Source organism: Geotrypetes seraphini, chromosome 7 (genome assembly GCF_902459505.1).
Source record: "Geotrypetes seraphini chromosome 7, aGeoSer1.1, whole genome shotgun sequence".
NCBI classification, from domain to species: Eukaryota; Metazoa; Chordata; class Amphibia; order Gymnophiona; family Dermophiidae; genus Geotrypetes; species Geotrypetes seraphini.
In genome coordinates this window covers 88,939,047-88,959,961 of record NC_047090.1, presented here as the reverse complement: position 1 = coordinate 88,959,961, position 20,915 = coordinate 88,939,047, and the positions used below count along the sequence as shown (strand labels likewise).

At 40.2% G+C, this 20,915-nt stretch overlaps 1 protein-coding gene across 4 annotated transcripts in view; it reads left to right on the top strand.

The window, feature by feature from the left end:
* NPAS3 (neuronal PAS domain protein 3) overlaps positions 1 to 20,915 on the top strand; it is a 1,959,780-nt gene that overhangs the window by 1,871,646 nt on the left and 67,219 nt on the right. For all 4 annotated transcript variants that reach the window (XM_033951269.1, XM_033951270.1, XM_033951266.1 and 1 more), the window contains one exon: positions 17,651 to 17,844. In XM_033951269.1, coding sequence (XP_033807160.1) covers positions 17,651 to 17,844 — 194 coding nt within the window. The remainder of the gene's footprint in view (positions 1 to 17,650; positions 17,845 to 20,915) is intronic.

Sequence of the window (20,915 nt, the reverse complement as noted above, 5' to 3'; positions counted from 1 at the left end):
GTTCAGTTAGTAGCTTAAATTATGTTAACTGAGTCTCAAATGACTAAGGGGCTCATAATCAAAAACTAAATACGTCTAAAAACCCACCGAAATCGGTACTTGGACAATCTAAAAGACAAGTTGTCCAAGTGCCGATAATTGAAACGGGTTTTAGATGTATCTAAAAACAGCTTAGGCCTTTTCAGTGCTGCTGTATGCCCAGAGCTTAAAGGGTATTGTAGGAGGAGCGGTGAGGGCAAGATTTGGGAGGGACGTAGACCGACATAGACTTAGTCGTATTGCAAGTATAACCGAAAGTTTAACCAGACTGCCTAGACGTAACTTATACGTAGTGACTTAGGCCATCTAAAAACGGGTCTAAGTGGCAAAAAGGTATCCAAAGTGACCAGATAACCACTGCTGGGACAAAGTGCAGACCCCCCCCAAATTCCCCCAGTGATCTCTGACTCCCCCCCCCGCCCTAAAAATCAGAATAAAAACTTACATATCTGCCTCCAGAACATCAGAACCTGGCATAGGAAAGCATAGTAGAGCTGTACAGAGGTGGCTTAAGTGGTCTGGGGGGGATAGAGAACCATAGAGAGGAGGACCCAGGCCCATAAGCCACTCTAACCACTGCACTCATGGTGAAACGTGCACCCACCAAAACCCTTTTGTACTGCCAAATAGGTGGCACCTGCAGCCTTAAGGGCTATTGGGGTGGTAGACAGGTAGGTCTAGTAGGTTTTGGGGGTATTTGGGGGGGCTCACCATGACCTGCAAGGAAGTTGTAGTGAGATATTTATGTGGCACCCTTTTTATGAAGTTCACGGCAGTGCCCTGTAAGGTGCCCCACTACACTGTTGCCATGTCTGGGTGGCCAGAAATGCATAACTGACTGGAGTTTTTTTGCCGATGTGCAATTATACCCTTTCAAGTCTGAGGAGGTTTTCCCCCCGATGGGATTCTGAGTGTTTTTTCTCCCGTTTAATGTGCACTGCAACCATTATTCATCTTGTTTTCAGCCTTATGTTAATTGTTGTGTTTTTTGGGGTTTTTTTAAATTCTTTATTAATTTTGAAATAAATACAAAGTGCAATATAATATACAAACAAATGATACAATAAAACAGCACTTTTATCTCACAAAAATGATATAAGTATATTCCCTCCCCCCCCCCCCCCTTCCTGCCCTCCCGGGATGTGTGAACTTCCTTTTAGAAATTAAAAGCTTATACTAGTGATCATTTTTTTACAAATGTCGACAATGGCCCCCAAGTCTCATTAAATTTTTTATACTGTCGCTCAAATCTGTAAACTTGGCATAGGGTTTCCCACCAGAAATTAAGATTGTCTATCCCAGTTTTTCCAATTCTTTGTAGTTAACTGCATCGCAATCCCTGTCATAATGAGAAATAATCTGTTCTGACTTGCACTAATTGAACTCTTAGTTTGTAACAAAGTCCTGAATAAAACCATGTCATATGACAATGGGATAGAAGTTTCCAGTATCCTGTTAATTTTCCCCCAAATAGACTTCCAAAAGTTGAGTATCAAGGGACAATAGAACAACAAGTGATCCAGTGTTCCTACTTCAAGATGACAGTGCCAGGGGGGCGCTAGCGAGCCCGATGAGCTAGGTTGCTGACTGCACGAGCTCCGCTAGCTCAGGCTCGATAAACAATCAAAGCGACTTCATTATCGCCTATATTAAAGCGCATTTCACAGCATCGGGTTCCTAAATGTCGGACGGTAAGCCCCACAAGCGCAAAAGCGCTGAACCTACAACGCCGACTAAGGCAGACGCCAGCAAGCCTGACGACACGGCTGCTGCGGCTACGGCGGCCATTTTGAGTGAGCTTCGCTCAATAAAGGAGTTACTGATGGAAACGAAACAAGATGTTGGTGATTTAAAAACAGATTTTACCACTTTAAAAGAAGAGCTTGCAGCGTTACAAAACTCAGCTGCGATATTGGAGTCCAGAACAATAGCCGCTGAATCGGCCATAAAATCGCTGACCCAGCAAAAGAACCGCGTGGCAGCGCTGGAAAAGGCGCTTGAAGATGCTGACAACCGTGCGAGACGGACCAGCTTTCGACTTCTAGGGCTCCCGGAGGGCCGGGAGGCTTGTGATCTGGTGGAATTCCTGGCTGCACTATTACCTCTATTCCTGAAGATGAACGACGAGTGCAAGTTAGATTTTGACTGTGCCTTCAGGCTACCACAACCTAATGCCTTTCACAAAAAGTATCCCAGACCTATTTTGGTTACCTAGCTAAGGCATCAGCAAGTATTAAAAATAATGCAACAGGCTAAACTTCACTCTCCTATAACATTTGAAGGAAACAAAATTCTGTTTGTCCCTGATTTAGCCAAAGAAACAGCGAAGAAAAGAAAGCTGCTGCTCTCATACAGACCTCAATTGAAAAACCTTGGTGCTAAGTTTGGTATGTTATACCCGGCTCGACTAAGAGTCACTTAAATAACTCTACTAAAGATTATCTCAATCCAGCAGAACTCGCTGATTTTATTGAGCAAGTAAAATCCACTGCTATTGATAAAACTTGAAAGTAATACATTTATTGTGATGTTTATTCCAAGTATATCACTGTATTATTGTTCTGCTCAGTCCACAGTGTTTTACTGTCCAATGTTTTACTAATAATCCACTATTTTATCATTTTGATAATGAAGTTAATGTCTTACATGATGCCTGAGCTGGCGGAGCCTGCTGTTTAGGCTTCTCTCTTGTCAGCTTTCTGACCCATAGTGTTTTTTCCACTGTTAGTTGCAGTTTTTTATGGCATTGCAGTTACTGATGAATCTGGTCGTGCAGTACTTATTTTAATTTTTTATTCCAGGCAATTTATTATCAATAGAAGGTATATTGATTCTCTGTCATCTATATTATTATGTATTGATTCAAACTATATCACTACTATGGTATTTTAATGTCTTTTGACATGTTTTTCATTAAATGTGAAAGGATTCCACAATCAGGTGAAAAGACAGAAATTACTACGCTACACTGAGCAGCACAACCCTGACATCATATTCTATCAGGAAACACACCTCAATGACACTGAGTCTCTAAAAATAGCTCCAAAATGGGCTTATGCTCCCTTGTTTTCTCCGGCTAATGGCAGGAAGAATGGTGTGATTACTTTAATAAGAAAACGCCCTGATATCAGAATAATCTCATCCTCCCATGATATGGATGGTAGATGGATACGTACCACTCTAGAACTTGGGAAGCTTGTTATACACACCTACAATATATATGCTCCTAATCTGGATTGTCCTGCCTACTTTGAAGCTTTGGCTAATGACATCTGCAATGTCGCCTCTCAACCAATACTTCTAGGAGGTGATTTCAATTTAATCTTGAATCCAGAGAAAGATAGAAAATCTAAGACCCCTTATAGAAAATCCAGAGCTTGGTACGGTCTACAAGATCTTTTATATCAGTTGAAATTAGTAGACCCTTGGAGGATACAACACCAAAATGATGAATCATATACTTTCTTCTCTCCTCCTCATGCCTCTTATTCAAGAATTGATTTTTTTCTATTAAGTTATTCTTTGTTGCATAAAGTAGATATGACGGATATTCAGCCGATATCTGTTTCAGACCATTCCTCCATCACACTCATCTTAAAAGATATTACTATGCCAAAACCTGCTAACAGTTGGAGGTTTAATTCCTCCTTACTACAGGAACCTTCTTTCAATGAGCATGTCAACAAACATATCATGGAGTACTTCTCTAATAACAAAGTAGAAGAGACCTCTTGGCAGAACACATGGGATGCATTTAAATCATTTATTAGAGGAATAATCATCTCATATGCTTCCAGAAAAAAAGCCAACCTTCGTGGTCAATTGAAAGAAATGGAATCTTGTATATCATCTTTGGAATCTGCATATATAGCTGACCCTTCCAATATCGCTCTTCAAATTGAGTTGAATAAAAAGCGTTATGAATACAACCTTATTTTGAGTACTGCTGCTGCTTCCGAGGTTCTTCTACAAGTGTCACATTACTACGCTACATCTAATAAGGCTGGTCATCAACTAGCACAATATTTGAAACTGAAGATGGAAAAAACATCCATACCAGTCATTAAAACTTCCAAAGATGAACTTGTAATGACAGACAAGGAAATATGTCAGCAATTCCATTCTTTTTATAGCAATCTTTACAAATCTGAAGAGCCGACTATATCAGAAATTGAGGAGTATCTGAATAGTCTCACTGGACCTAAGTTAGATGAACGTGATAGTGAAATATTATCTTCGCCATTGGACCTTTCCCATCTCAAAGAAACTTTAAACTCCATGACGAAACACAAAGCGCCAGGTCCAGATGGATTAACAGTGGAGTTTTATATGGCATTCCAAGACACGTTGTTACCATTTCTGTTGGACTACTTGAACCATCTCATTGAACGTGGTATGGCGATGGGATCATTCACGGAAGCTTTAATTATTGTACTGCCAAAACCTGATAAAGACCCTGTATATGTTTCAAATTATAGACCTTTGTCGTTGATAAATATTGATGCCAAGTTATATGCAAAACTCTTGGCTTCTAGATTACAGCTAGTATTGCCAAAATTAATTCACCACGATCAAAATGGGTTTATGAAAGGACGACTAGCCAGTGATAACTCCCGTTTATTTTCACATATTATAGCACTTACCTCAGGTTCGTCTTCCTCATACATCACAATAGCCTTGGATGCGGAAAAGGCTTTCGATAGGGTGGAATGGTCGTTTTTATTTAAAGTGTTAACCTGGTTTGGATTCAAGGAATCTTTTCTACAAATGATAAAAGTTTTATACTCATATCCATCTACCAGACTTCGCATCAACAACATTTTATCAGAGCCTTTTCGACCAACAAGAGGTACAAGACAGGGATGTCCACTGTCACCCTTATTGTTCAATTTAGCCTTAGAACCTCTGCTAATTGATATACGAGCTAATACCTCTATCACTGGTTTTCAACTTGCGGGCTTACAGTTTAAACTGACTGCATATGCAGATGATGTTCAAATTTATACCCATTTAGATTCTGTGCCAGCTGTTCTAAACACAATAGCTGTATATTCTTCAGTCTCAGGTTATAAACTTAATTCAACTAAATCTGAAGTTATGCCACTTTCTGGATTTCCGTGTGGGGAAGAAGTAAGGTCTATGGGACTGAGGTATGCTCCTACTAAACTGAAATATTTGGGAATTTATTTTGGAACCTCAATGGAGGAAACTCAGGACTTTAACATATCCTATATCATGGACATCATTAGTAACACCACCTCCAGATGGTCACCTCTGAAACTGTCGTGGTGGGGCCGTTTAGATTCCATCAAAATGGTTTTGGCACTGAAAATAACGTACATATTGTCTATGATACCGTTTTTGTTCCCTATTGCGGCATACAAGAAATTTGAAACTGCACTGACCAAATTTTTATGGAATGCAAAAACACCACGTATTGCTTTAAAAAAATTGAAATGTACCAAGGAAAATGGAGGGGTTAACTTCCCTAGTTTATATGAATATCATTTAGCTTTCTTATGTAGGCAAGGTTCTAAATGGATTAACGATACCACTGACACAAAACAACCTGCTTGGTTAAGATTGGAAAGTGCCTTGTTACCAGAAGAAAAACTCAAATTTCTTCCCTTTGCTCAAAAAGAGAACACGTTGAGTAACAATATTATACTCTCCTCTACTATAACAGCTCTGCGTGAGTTAGACAAAATTGCTCCCATAAAATGGAATAGCACCACTAGTTCTCCTATATGGCGTAATCCATGCTTACAGATCCAGGGTCGCTATATTGAGTGGAAGTCTTGGCGAAGGAAGGGCATATGGTCTATTGATCAATTATTACTAGATCTTCAATGTGTGGAATTTACAACGCTGGTCAAGAATTATGATCTAGAGCAAGTTCATCACTATAAATGGCTTCAATTAAAACACTGCTTATCATCTTATCTCAGGAAGACTAAGCTAACAACTTATTTCCCTATCTTAATGCAATGGGCTACACTTATTAATTCTATAACAGGACAAGCGTCAGCTTGGTATAAATTATTGCATAAATATAACTATACTCCACCTACAGTGTTATATGACATATGGGCTCATGACGTTTCAGTTCCAATAGAACAATATGATTGGAATGATATTTGGCTTACATCATTTAAGGCCCTAAAATCAACTGCTATCTGGCATACTGTACTATTTTTATATCATAGAGCCTATTGGTCACCTCTAAAGCTTTCTAAGATTGATTCTACTGTTTCTAATAAATGCTGGTCCTGTATGTCTGCTGTTGGTACACTTGACCACATGATTTATAACTGTACTCAATTGTCACCGTTTTGGACGGATGTGTGGTCCATCATTAGTCAGATTTTGCATATTAGTGAGGATATATCACTTGCTATTGTTATATATGGTGCTAGTGCTTTAAAGAATTGTCACCTAGATAAATATGAAGCTAGATTGCTTAAATGTTTACTTCTTATAGCGTTCAAAACCATTTTATCCAACTGGAAGGACTTCTCCCTATTGCATTGTAATGCTTGGTGGAATACTGTATGTCTCTTTTCTAAATATGAGTCGGTAGCTGCTGATAAGACTAATACTAGTCACACATATAACAAAGTGTGGTGCCCTGTTCTGACTTATTGTAAATAATCATAATCCACTATATAGTTGGCAGAGAGATATTGAGCATTTAGTTCATTTCAATGATTACTTCTTTGGTTCTATTTACCATCAATACCATTTTCATGCACGTAACACAGCTCAATCTATATTTTACTGCAATGCTTATTTGTAGTTATATGTTTTGTGTTTTGTACTGTTTATAAAATTCAATAAAACTGATTGAACTTAAAAAAAAAGATGACAGTGCCAGCATCTATTAGACTTTGAACTTTCCAACTTTTGCAAATGAACAGGGGTCTAAAAGATTTGATATAACAGAAAAAAACAAGTTTGTCACATAGATGCTGACGCTGTACATCTCATTTTCCAAGTCCAAATCCGTGGCCATTGAGTAGCAGAAATCTGCTGCTTTGTCTCAATGCTCCAAATATCTTTTAAGCTTGTTTTTGGGTTTTTGTTCAAATATTCAGATATTAATTTCTACCACTTGGCAGCCTGATGTCCTTGGAAATCTGTCTGGAAACATAGGCCCGGCAAGCTATACTGATCTTATAAGTTTCGCCAATCAGGGAACCCTTTCTGAATGGCCTGTTTCAATTGCAACCATTTATAAGCTTGAGGCTTTGATATACCGAATGACTGTTGCAGTTGTAATAAATTTAGCATTTTCCTATTAGAGATCACATCATCTAAAGTACGTATGCCTGCCTGCAGCCAATGTTTCCAAAGGATTTTAGACTTACCGATTTCAATCTTGGAGTTTAACTATAGAGATTGACATGTGGATTGATGGATCAGAATAGGTGTTAAATTATTAATAAATTTTAATGTATTCCAGGTGGAAAATAAAATTCTATTGTCCTTATAAATCCTAGGCAACTTGATACTCAAAATGTAGCACAATCGTAATGGGGACATGAGTTGACTTTCTAATATTAGCCAGTCCAGAAGATGCTCCATGAGTTCAGGAAGGATCCAATACATAAAAAAAATAAATAAATAAATAAAATTGTATCTTCACTGGAAAATGTCCAGTCAAATCTTTTGTAATCCGCCTTGAACTGCAAGGTATAGGCGGAATAGAAATTTGTAATGTAATAACCAATGCAGAATGAATGCTTAATGATATCTATAAAAATTTGGAAAATTTATGCCACCCACCAAAATTGTTTTTTGCAAAGATACTAAGGCTATTCTAGCAGTTTTACCCAGCCAAACAAATTTTGTAAGAATCCCATTCAGTTTCTTATAAAATGAACTTTGAAAATAAACCGGCAACATGTTCATTTGGTAACAAACCACAGGCAAAATCATCATTTTGATGGTTTGGACTCTCCCCCACCAAGAAAGATGTAATGGGTTCCAATGCTCACACATTTCTTTGACTTTCAATAATAAGGATTTTTCATTTACTGTCATTGTATCTTCCAAAGTCCTTTGAATCATAATATCCAAATATTTTATTCCCTCTTCCTTCCAAAGGAATGGGAATGAGTCAAACAAACCTTTTACACAATGCACATTTAATGGAAGAACCTCTGATTTGCTCCAATTTATTTTGTAACCCAAAAATTTGCCAAATCAATCAATCAATTCCAGTAAATGTGGGATGGTAGATTCAGGATTCTTCAAATGAAGCAAAATATCATCTGCATGGTCCAAAACCATATAATCTCAACCTGCATACGAAATACCCTGTATCTTATTTGCCTGCTGAATGGCCAACAACAAGGGTTCCAAAACAATATCAAAAATAAAGGAGATAAAGGGCATCCTCGTCTAACTCGTCTCTGCAGACAAAAACATTCTGAGAATGCATTATTAATATATAATCTGGCAGAAGGGGAACTATACAAGATTTGAATCATTTGAATAAATCCGGATCCTATATCAAACCAATCCATTGCTTGATACATGAAAGTCCATTCTACATGACCAAAGGCCTTCTCTGCATCCAAAGAAACAGAGAAGGCCGGATCATCCATTGCTTTTGATAAATTTAGCATATGAAATGCCAATCTGATATTATTTGAAGAATGTCTTTGAGCAATGAAACCTGTTTGGTGCATACCAATCATATAAGGTAGAGCCTTGGCTAATCTTAAAGTCAATAGCTTAGCCAGGATTTTCCCATCCACATTAATTAAAGAAATAGGCCTGTAGTTTGAAACCAACATGTGATCTTTGTTTGGCTTTGGCAAAACAATGGTTAACGATTCCGCCATAGTACCTGATATACAACCCTTAGTCAGTTGTGATTGATATAAATTTAAAAGATGAGGTAATAGTAAATTTTGAAAAGATTTGAAAAACTCCACTGTAAATCCATCACTACCCAGAGCAGATCCAACTCTGAGAGACTCCAATGCTGTCTGGAATAGAGAGTTGCACAGGGACAGAAAATCCCACCTGTCCCCACCCGTCCCTGCCAAAATCCCAACCGTCTCCGTGAGGAATCCCTCCGTCCCTGCGAGGAATCCCTCCGTCCCCACCCATCCCCGCTTAAGCCCTCCCTCCGACGTCAGCACTGACATCAGGGAAGTCTTCCAGTCGGCTATGTGTGCTACTGCAGGGCAGATAGGAAAAGAAAACGAGCCTTGCAGCTCGAGTTGCATTGAACCCCGCGGGATCCCTGAGACCACGAGGGGCGTCCCCACAGAATCCCTGCGACCCGAAGGGAATCCCGTGGGTCCCCGTTTCCGTGCAGCTCTCTGGAGCTCCTTAAATGATATAGGCACTTCAAGATTTCTTTTTATATGCTCGGGAATTTTGGGCCCATTAATTAAACGTAAAAAATCTCTTCCTTCAATTTCTTTATTTGAATAAAGCTCAGAAGAATATAAAGCTTTATAATAATCCAAAAATTATCTTAAAACATCTTCAATAGAATTATGAATTTTACCTTTTACGTCTTTAATGGCCACAATTTTAACTTTTCTCTTTTTTGCTTTAAGGTAATTAGCTAATAATCTTCCCGCTTTATTCGAATTTCCATAATACAGAGCCTACTGAGAAAACAACTCTTTCCTAGCCAATTGTGAGGAAATCTCATTATATTTATATTTAGCTTTCATCAAGGCCTTCAAAGTATTTTGTTCCCATTTCGAGGCCAATTGTGACTCTAAAGTCTGAATAGTTTGCTCCAAATTGGAAAATTCCAATTTAGGCAGTTTCCTAATATGCGCCAAATATGAAATTATTTGCCCTCTTACTGTAGCTTTGAAAGCATCCCAAATGGTTTCCAAAGAGATTTCCTCTGAGGTGTTGAATTTAAAAAATTCATTCATTTTTAATTGAATTTCCTCTAGAAAGTTTGAATCTGCAAGCAATATATTATTAAACCTCCAAAATGGTCTATTAAAATCTACTTCAGTAAACTGATATTCCATCCAAATTCCAGCATGATCTGACAAAAGATCTATGCTGGCCTTTGTAACCTATTGGATTAAATGATCCAAAACAAAAAAAATAATCAATTCTTGAAAATGATTTATGAACTGGGGAAAAGAACAAAAATTTGCGAGCATTAAAATGGAAAATCCGCCATATCCTTCAATCCACATGACTGTATAAGGTTATCTAGACCCAGTGATTTTAATTGTTTACTAGGTTGTTTGTCAATCAATGGATCCTTGACAGCATTGAAGTCTCCGGCCATAACTAAATTAATAGTAGCCAGTGACAGAATTATTTGTTGGAGTTTTTTTAAAGAATTCAGCCTGATTCGAATTAGGTGCATAACTATTAAAAAGCGTCAGGGTATCTTTTCCTGAAGTCATATTAACGTGAAGCCATTTTCCCATAGGATCAGCCCTAATGTTATCAAATGTGGCTGAGCACTTCTTATTGATCAGGATTGCTACTCCTATCTTTTTCCCAATTGCAGGATCAAAGAAACAGTGCTTTATCCATCCCCCTTCTAACTTAGCAGATTCAATTGCAGACAGGTGAGTCTCTTGTATAAAATATATATCCGCATTTTGATTTTTCAAAAAATTAAGAATCTTTTTCTTTTTAACGGGATGATTGAGACCATTAATGTTTAATGAATAAAACTTTGAACCCATTATTATTTATTCAAAGATAGTAAGAAATTAGCCTTCAATTTCCTTATAACAAAATTCAAAATTATACTGTCCACACACATCCCATACCCTTGTAAACCCCCACACACCCCTCTCCCTCCCATCTCCCCCCACAAGAAAATAACTCATGGTCAGCTTGTATGCCTAAGGCAGACGCATGATCCTCCCACCTACCCCGTACTAACTCTATCTAGAATAAATAAAAGAATATTACACCCTTTCAATAGTAAAAAAAAAAAAACCATCAATAGAATTAACTTATTATTCCCCTCCCTTCCTTTAATAATCTTGCTTTAAAAAAGAATTCCAAAACCCCATTACATTCAAAAGATATAGAATTACTTAAATAAAATATGAATATAAATATACTTATATTAAACATTCATATATTAATTGATCAAATATCTAAAATCTTACCATTGCTCATGAACTTAACCTAAAGTTCTCTATATAATCAGAAAAAATCATAAATTTCCTAAATAAACTCAAAATCATTAACTAAGGGCTCCTTGTACTAAGCTGCATCACTTTACACTTATCCACACTGAACCTCATCTGCCATGTTGATAACCATTCCTTGAGCCTGATTATGTCACGTTGCAGATCTTCGCAATCCCCCTGTGTCTGCACTACTCTGAATAACTTTGTATCGTCTGCAAATTTAATCACCTCGTTCATCATACCAATGTCCAGATCATTTATAAAGATGTCCACCTCACTGGTGACGCTGTTCCAGTCCGAGTATTGTCCATTTACCCCCACTCTCTGTTTCCTGTGCTCCAGCCAGTTTTTAATCCACGTGAGTATTTCACCCTAGATTCTGTGTCTCACAATTTTCCACAGTAGTTGTTCATGCGGAACCTTGTCAAACACCTTCTGAAAATCCAGATATGCAATGTCGACTGGGTTGCCCTTGTCTATCTGTCTGTTTACTCCCTCAAAGAAGTGCAGCAAGTTTGTCAAACACAATCTGCCTTTGCTAAAACCGTGCTGACTGATCCTCATCAGCCCATGTCCGTCAAAGTGATCAATGATGCGGTCCTTTATCAGCGACTCTGCCATCTTTCCCAGTATTGAGGTCAGACTTACCAGTCTGTAGTCTCCCGAATCTCCCCTTTAACCTTTTTTGAAGATCGGCGTAACATTCGCCACCTTCCAGTCTTCCGTAATCTTTCCCGATTTGATCGATAGATTGGCTATTAGTTGAAGCAGTTCAGCTATGGTCCCTTTCAATTCCTTGATGACCCTCAGATGGATGCCATCTGGTCCTGGGGATTTATCGCTCTTAAGCCTATCAATCTGCCTACACACCTCCTCTAGACTGACCGTCAATCCTGTCAGCTTTCCGTCTTCATTTCCAACATATAGCCTGATCAGTTCCGGTATGCTGTGTAGATCTTCTTGGGTAAATACAGACGTAAAAGAATGTGTTCAGTTTGTCGGCGATTGCTGGACAGTGATATTAATCATATTATTTGAATTAGGCACTTGTCAACTAGGTACACTAGCATAGAATGACATAATGAGAGCTGGAATGTTGCAAGTTTCCATATTTACGCTTCATGTTGCATGCAGTCTGATTTACCAAAAAGTCTGCAGGATTATTATCTGCACACCGAGAGGTTATAAATGGGACATAAAATCTCAGAAGCGAGTCTTTTGTCTGAATAGGTGTACCATACTCATATCTAGCAGGGTTATTTGCTCCAGCTGAAGTACTGGGTGCAGTTCTGAAGGAATTACCACTAAATTGTTTCATCAGATCATTAAAATTACTCTTTGTCTCTACAACTGAAGAAATAAAGGACAATCCAGGTCTATAGTTGATAGAATACATGCAGAAAATATTTGGATTCACTTGGTTTACTAAGCTGAATACTCACTGAGGTAGAGCTGCAGTAAAATACAGTGCATATGTAGCTGCTTTCTGGCTACAGATCTCACTGGGACCTCATACAAGAGGAATTGAGCAGGTAGAGAAAACACTGAAGTCTTCTGCACGCAATCAGGATCACAGCAACATCTTACAGCACACTGTGCCACCAATAAATTGCACACACACAGCTTCACAACTTCGATGACCAGAGAGGGCAACATCACCACCCTAGACGAAGAACCGAGAGTCTTGCCGCCGTGGCTATCGCTTGGGAAAGGGACCACCGGGGGATGTGAGGGAACCAAGGGTGTCCCATCATTTCCTTCCACTAACATATGTGGGGCGAGAGCCCTGCCTGCGGAGTAAAGGGGGTTGTATCTAAGAACCAGGCCAGGGCAAACAACCCCGGGTAAAAAGCAGCATGCCGCTGGAGTTATGGAAACTCCAATGAAGAGGCCAAAGTGATCTGCCCCACACTACTACCGCTGCCGCCAAACTCTTTAGTTCCAGATCATTCTACAGGCTTACATCCCGATAGGCCTTCCTCTTCCTCTGCAGTGTATTCAAGCTGTCTGTCTTACGAGATAGCTATATCCGGGAGTTTCAAAGTATAATCCAATTGATTAAGACAATTGGGAGTTTGTGGAGGTTTTTTGAAGTGATAGTTTATCCCTGGGAGTAAGTAGCATGAAATCTAACTATGTTTTGGGTACTTGTGACCTGGATTAGCCAGTGTTGGGAATGGGAAATGAACTTACTTTAATGGACTTTTGGTCTGACCCATTACGGCAATTCTTATGCTCTTGTCCTACTTTGCTGAATTATATGGCCAGTTTCCACAAACTCTTCCAGTGAATAAGCTTGAATTCCCTTCATCTTCTTCCAGTAAAAGGTCTGAGCTTACCAAAACTTCCATTCTCCTCTAGTGGAGGGACTGAGCTTCCTGATACTTTCTTCCATTCTCTTCCAAGAAGAGCTGAACTCAGCAACTTCTTTCAATATTTTACATGTAAATAGGAGGACATTTTTAGAAATATTATTTAATCAGTGGATCCATTTTTTTTTTTTTTTTCAAACACCGCCTTTCTCAAAATGAGAGTGAGTTATACAAAGATTATCACTATCAGTAATATCATCTTTATTATATGCTTTTCTGTTTTAAAAATTGCTGAAGTTGAATTAACAATATAATAAACCTCATTATTATAATGAATTTTATAACTGTAAACCAGTGTCTCGCAAACTTTGCAAAGCTGCAGCACACTAAACTGGTGGCCCTGGCTCAAGGGCATCCGGAAGGGCGCGGATGTCGACGCGATGACATCATGTCAACGTCTGCACATGCGTGAAAGCCCTCCAGACACCATGCGTGAAAGCCTGCTTTCACCATGCGTGAAAGCCCCTCTGAGCCACCAGTGGGGGGGGGGGGGGGAGGGTTGGAAGTGAAAAGGCACGGAGAGGCGCCGGGGAGGAGGAGAGGCATGACTGCAAGAGGCATGACTTGTAGGCCGGCGTCTCTCCTTCTCCCCAGCGTCTCGCTGTACACGTGGAATCTCGGGCGGCACACTCGTGCACCACAGCACACAGTTTGTGATACACTGCTGTAAACCAAGAAGCTGAAAAAAGGCTTTTACTATAAATTGTTTTCCTTCTCTCAAATACCCACAAAAGGTGAAAACCATTGTAGTGATTTCAGGTTGTGCTTGTTTATAACGCATGGATTATATTAGCATATATCAAGTGCTAGATCACCAGTCGTGCAGTAAACATCTGAGCCATTACCATAATAACAGATGACTGCCAGGAACCTAGGCTAGAGAAGAAAAATGGGATGGATATGTCCAAGCATAAGTGCCCTTTTCACACTCCTCCATCTCTCACCAATCTGATAAACATGTTCAGCGTTCACAGCATCTTGTACATCGATTCTGTTTCTGTAAATACCAAAGCAACACAGTAGTTCGGGCTTATTACTTTGCAGCTGGTGACATGTCAAGTAGGTGATGTGGATGGACTTCTTACTCATTTGGGGTTTTTTTGGTACAATTCAGTTTTGATATTTAGAGTGAAAGTGATTTTCCACATTTGGTTTTCCTACCTGTCCACTTTGCCATATGGTAAAAGAAGTAGGGAGGCTAATGTTGTTAAATCTCATGAAAACTAGGAGGTCAAAGATAATGTGAAGTGTCAATACTATAAAGAACTCCTAGAAAGAACGGTATTAAGTAAATTATATATAAAGAATTTTTATATTTTTTTGGCACATGCACTCAGAAATGTGTGATTCAGCCAAAAGCCGAAGCTCCTATAGCCGAACCCACCGCCCCATCGCTGTGTATGGAATTTTTTTAAGAAAAGTGCTAATATATGTTATTCAAATAAGTAATAAAATTATTTTCAATGGCAAAAATAAAGAAGGGGAAATAATTCCCACTTATCTCTTAAAGTTGTTCAACAGGTCCCGACATGGACCATGTTTCAAAATTCTGTTTCAAGGAACCCGATGTTAGGTCTTAGCGGTTCAAATGCCAAAGGACTAGTGATAGTGCAATTGGGGTGAATCTCATGTTCATATGTGAGTAAGTTGAAAAGAGGCTTCTCTGTTTTTGCTATGGCCTGACTATGGCCTGTGCCTACTTAACTTGTCAGTTCTTCCCCATCTCCACCCCCTGGAATCACCCTGGCACTGCCAAGATTCCATCTAGACAGTTGTAGCCAATATTCAGTAGCACTGCCTAATTAGATGCCGCTGAATATTGGAGGGTTTAAAGGGACAGGAGCTTCTCCTGCCTGCGTAAACCCTGTTGAATACTGACCTCTGTAATTTTAATCCTTATCGTGATATGCAGTGGATTTGTGGACGTATGTGTTGAGAAAACTGAGCAATATCTTGAAAGGGACTGAGGGTTCCTTTTACAAAGGTGCGCTAGCGTTTTTAGCACATGTACCGGATTAGCGCGTGCTACCCGAAAAACTACCGCCTGCTTAAGAGGAGGCGGTAGCGGCTAGCGTGCGTGGCATTTTAGTGTGCGCCATTCCACGCGTTAAGGCCCTAGAGCATCTTTGTAAAAGGAGCACTGCACATTGGCGTGCAGTCAGGGCTTTCAGGGGATTCAGTGAATCCCAACCTCTAAAGCCCTGTATTTTGTTTGTTTGTTTACTTTTTGCATGATACAGTTTGATTTGTTGAGCATCAAGCAAAAAGTAAACCAAAAAAAAAGCAGGGCTCTAGGACTGTGGATTCACCCAAACCCCTGAAGGCCCTAACAGTAATAATAATAATAATAATACCTTTATTTATATCCCGTCATACCTTTCAGTTCAAGACGGTGTACAATAAGAGGTGCTGATAACAGCGAGTTAACATCGGTTGGAATTGGGAAGGGGTAAGTGGGCATTTATGTGGTTGGGCAGCACAGGGGGTGGGAGGGGGAATATGTAAGAAGAGGTAGGTGTTGAACTGATCTGAATTTAATTGATTGAGCAGCTTCTGCCTGCTGCCTGCTCAACAAATCAAATTCAGAGCATGCCCTCAGGACCTTCAGGGGGTTGGGTGAATCCCTGAAAACCCTGACCTCACATCAATGCCACACAGATAATGTGCTCAGAAGGGCATCCCTACTAAAGGGGTGCCCATGGATTAGGGCCTTGGATACAGTGTCTTCCCTAAACCCATAGGAATCAAATTAGTAAATTAGTTCTAGAGTTCTAAAATCCTCTGCATGCAAAGGGGGTTCACTGGGGCGGCCTGCTACATTAGTATTGTTGTTATTTCTGTATGCATTTTTTTAAAATTAGTTTTAACAATTTTATAACATTTCCATTTAAACATTGGAAACAGGATAGACAATGCAAAGAACACATATTAACATTCTTACATCAAAAGATAATGATGCCTACTAGCCTACATCTTGGGAAAGAAATCTTGCCTCAGTTAAAGGAAATCAAAAATAAGAAAACTACACAAAATCTAGTCTATTTCCCATGCATCTCTACCTCACTCCTCTCTCTGCCCAATTTTCCTTTCCCCATGTGCACCATCTCTCACTCACACACTCATGCTTCTACTGATGGGCAGGGAATATCCTCCACGGCGGCCAGGCCATGTACCCCCAACAAACGGCCCATGTACCCCTAAGGGTATGTGTACCACATATTGAGAAACACTGCTCTATTCTAATATAAATTCATTTGTATATTGGAAATCAGCTTGGGTGCTATCTGCTAGAAAACCAGTATATTACTTCAAATAAATTAATGGGAGATAACATAGAACTGGATGCCTCAATTATTGATAAATATGACTGTTTCTTCAAGCAGATAGTAAGGACAATAGTATGAAGTTTGTTTCACAAACTGTGTGCATGGAAATACAATAGTTGAACAGATCTAAAACTGGTTTCTATCTGTTCTTGCTAAAGAATACATAGAGAGGATATTTCTATAGCAGGGCTCCCAGTATAGACATTGGTTATGACAACTATTTTAAGCCTAGTCTCTAAAGCACTGTGTCGCACAATTTTTAAGCTGTGGCACACTAATCTCAGGGCCGCGGCTGGAGGGCACCCAGAAATGCGTGGATGTTGATGCGATGATGTCTTGCGCATGCGTGATATCATCACGTCCAAGTCCATGCATGCGTGGATGTTCTCCAGCCGCGGCCCTGAGCCTTCTATTATCGCCAGTGAGGGATTGCTGCAGAAGGAGAGGTGCCTGACTGACTACAGGACATACCTGTTGCCGCAAAAGGCATATCCTATAAGCCGAAGCCGGCGCATCTCCTCGCCAGCATCTTGGGGCACACTAGTATGCCGCAGCACACAATTTATGTGTATACCACCTGTTATACTGCTTTTCTGTAATGAAAAGTATGCACATAGTTATCTGTATACAATAAACTTGCAATATATGCCCCATTATAGAATTATAGGGCAGCACCAGTATGGCCTCTAGGGGGGCAGACTTCCTTGTTTTTGGAGATGCCTCATTGTTCTTACAGACTGTCTCTCTTGTTCTCCCCCTGCAGGTGATTCACATAACTGGGCGACTGCGGCTAAGGATGTCACTATCTCATGGGCGAACAGTCCCTAGCCAGAACATGGGGATGGTAATCGTCGCTCATGCTTTGCCACCTCCTACAATTAATGAAGTGAGGATCGACTGCCAAATGTTTGTTACTCGTGTAAATATGGATCTCAATATCATTTACTGTGAAAATAGGTACAGTACTTTTACTCTTCCTTTAAACAAAAAGGTTCTGATTGTGCACTGCTTTCCCTTTTGTGATCTGTTCCCTGCTACTAATGGCAACAGATTCCTGGACACTTTTCTTAGATTTGTGGAGGATAGTGTGATTCAAAATCCATACGTTCTCTGAATGTCATATGATCGGGGCTAGATTTATGTATAAGATAGACAAACACAAAAAACAGGGAGGAATGGAGGGAGGTATAGTACAAAGATTCAAAAATATCACTCCAAAACAAAAGCACCACACAAGCCAAGAAAGCTAGCTTATTACTTAAACGAAAGAAAAGCCTCAGACAAACGGAAAGGTGTACCCACACTCTTCCACCAAAGCATCATAGGCAAAAAACTTTTGCACAAGTTTAAAGTTAGCAGGTGGGAGCAAAAAATAGCCGAGAATGATTAATGGTAAAAACCACTGAACACAAACAGGCCAGGCCGACGATCGTGCTTCAGGGCCTTTGCGCCAAATCCAGGCTATCAGTACACAGATCCTAACAGTCAGGTGTCTGTAACTTGGAGACTGCCTGTACATCAGAAGCAGAAAACCTTTGAGGGAATCTGTGGGACCACTGGATGATCAAGGAGTAAAAGGGGTACTCTGGGAGGATAATGTCATAGCAAAGAGACAAAATGAATTATTTGCTTCGGTCTTTATGGAAGAAGTTGTAAGAGATAAGAACATAAGAACTGCCATCTCCGGATCAGACCCATGGTCCATCGAGTCCGGCGATCCGCACACGCGGATGCCCAGTCAGGTATACACCTGATGTAGTTTTAGTCACCCATATCCCTCTATGCCTCTCGTAAGGAGATGTGCATCTAATTTGCCTTTGAATCCTAGCACAGTGGATTCCTTAATAGTGATCACTTAATAGTGATCTCCTTTGGGAGAGCATTCCAGGCGTCTACCACTCGCTGCGTGAAGCAGAACTTCCTGACATTTGTCCTGGACTTGTCCCCCCTTAGCTTCAAACCATGTCCTCTTGTCCGTGTCACGTTGGACAATGTAAATAATTTATTTTCCTGCTCTGTTTTATCGATGCCTTTCAGCATTTTGAACGTCTCGATCATGTCCCCTCGCAGCCTCCTCTTCTCAAGGGAGAACAGTCCCAGTTTCTTGAGTCGTTCCTCATATTCTAAGTTCTCCATACCTCTTATTAGCTTCGTTGCTCGTCTCTGCACCCTCTCCAGCAGTTCTATATCCTTCTTTAGGTTGGGAGACCAATGTTGGACACAGTATTCCAAGTGTGGTCTGACCATTGCTCTATAAAGCAGCATTATGACTTTCTTCGATCTACTCGTGATTCCTTTCTTTATCATGCCTAACATTCTGTTTGCTTTCTTAGCCGCTGCCGCGCATTGTGCCGATGGCTTCAGGGTCCTATCTATCAGTACACCCAGGTCCTTTTCTTGTTCACTCTTACCCAGAGTTGCGCCTGACATTCTATACTCGTGTTCCTTATTCTTACTACCTAAATGCATTACTTTGCATTTCTCCACGTTGAACTTCATCTGCCATTGCTCTGCCCATTTCTCTAACTGATACAAGTCGCTCTGGAGTTCCTCGCTATCCTCCTGCGATCTGATTGCCCGGCATAGCTTTGTGTCATCTGCAAACTTAATGATCTCACTGGATATTCCGTCTTCCAGGTCATTGATATAAATATTAAATAGGATCGGCCCAAGTACCGAGCCCTGGGGCACACCACTAGTCACTTTCTCCCAGTCTGAGAACTTCCCATTTATGCCCACTCTCTGCTTTCTGTTTTCCAGCCATTTGCCTATCCACCTTTGTATATCTCCCCCTATTCCATGGCTTTGTAGTTTCCTGAGAAGTCTTTCATGTGGAACTTTGTCGAATGCTTTCTGGAAGTCCAAATATATTATGTCCACCGGCATTCCACTATCAATTTGCTTGTTCACGGTCTCAAAAAATTGAAGTAAATTCGTTAAACATGATTTCCCTTTCCTGAACCCATGTTGACTGGGTTTCAACAAGTCGTGTGTATCTAGGTGCCGGACTATGCTATCCTTGATCAGTACTTCAACCATCTTTCCAGGGATAGACGTAAGGCTCACAGGTCTGTAGTTGCCCGGTTCCCCTCTCGATCCTTTTTTGAAGATTGGCGTGACGTTCGCTATCTTCCAGTCATCTGGTATCTGTCCAGTTCTGATTGTCAGGTTGGCAAGTTTTTGCAATAACTCTCCGATTTCAACCTTCAATTCCTTTAAGACTCTCGGGTGAATTCCATCCAGTCCAGGGAATTTGTCACTTTTAAGTTTGTCGATCTGGTAGTATATCTGGTCCAAGTCCACTTCAACTGTGATGAGGCTGTCTTCTATTATTTCACTAAACACTTTCACTGCTTCTGGTATTTTTGCGGTATCCTCTTCCATAAAGATGGACGCAAAGAAGGAATTTAGTTTATCTGCAATTTGTTTATCTTCCTTGATGTACCCTTTTCTTCCCTGGTCGTCCAGGGGTCCCACCGCCTCTTTTGCGGGTTTTTTCCCTTTCACGTATCTAAAGAAGGGCTTGAAGTTTTTGGCCTCTTGCGCTATTTTTTCCTCATAGTCCTTTTTGGCATCCCTCACCGCCTTGTGACATTTCTTCTGATCATCTTTATGTTTTTTCCATGCTTCGGTTGTTTTCATGTGCTTCCATTTTTTGAAAGAGTCCTTCTTTTCTTTTATGGCATCCCTCAACTGTCTGGTAAGCCATGCCGGTTCTCCCTTACCTTTTGTTCTCCCCTCTTTGGAGATCCTTGGAATGTGGAGATTTTGTGCTTCTGTGATAGTATTTTTCAGTAGGGACCATGCCTGGTCTACCATTTCAAGTTTGTCCACCTTTTTCTTGAGTTGTTGTTTCACCATGGCTCTCATGCGATCGTATTTGCCCTTTTTAAAGTTTAAGGTTTTGGTTAAGGTTTTGGCACGTTTTCTATTCCCGATGTCAAGCTTAGAGCTGATCACATTGTGATCGCTCGTCCCCAGCAGTACCGTAACTTCTACTTCTTTTGTCGGACCCGTGAGGCCATTTA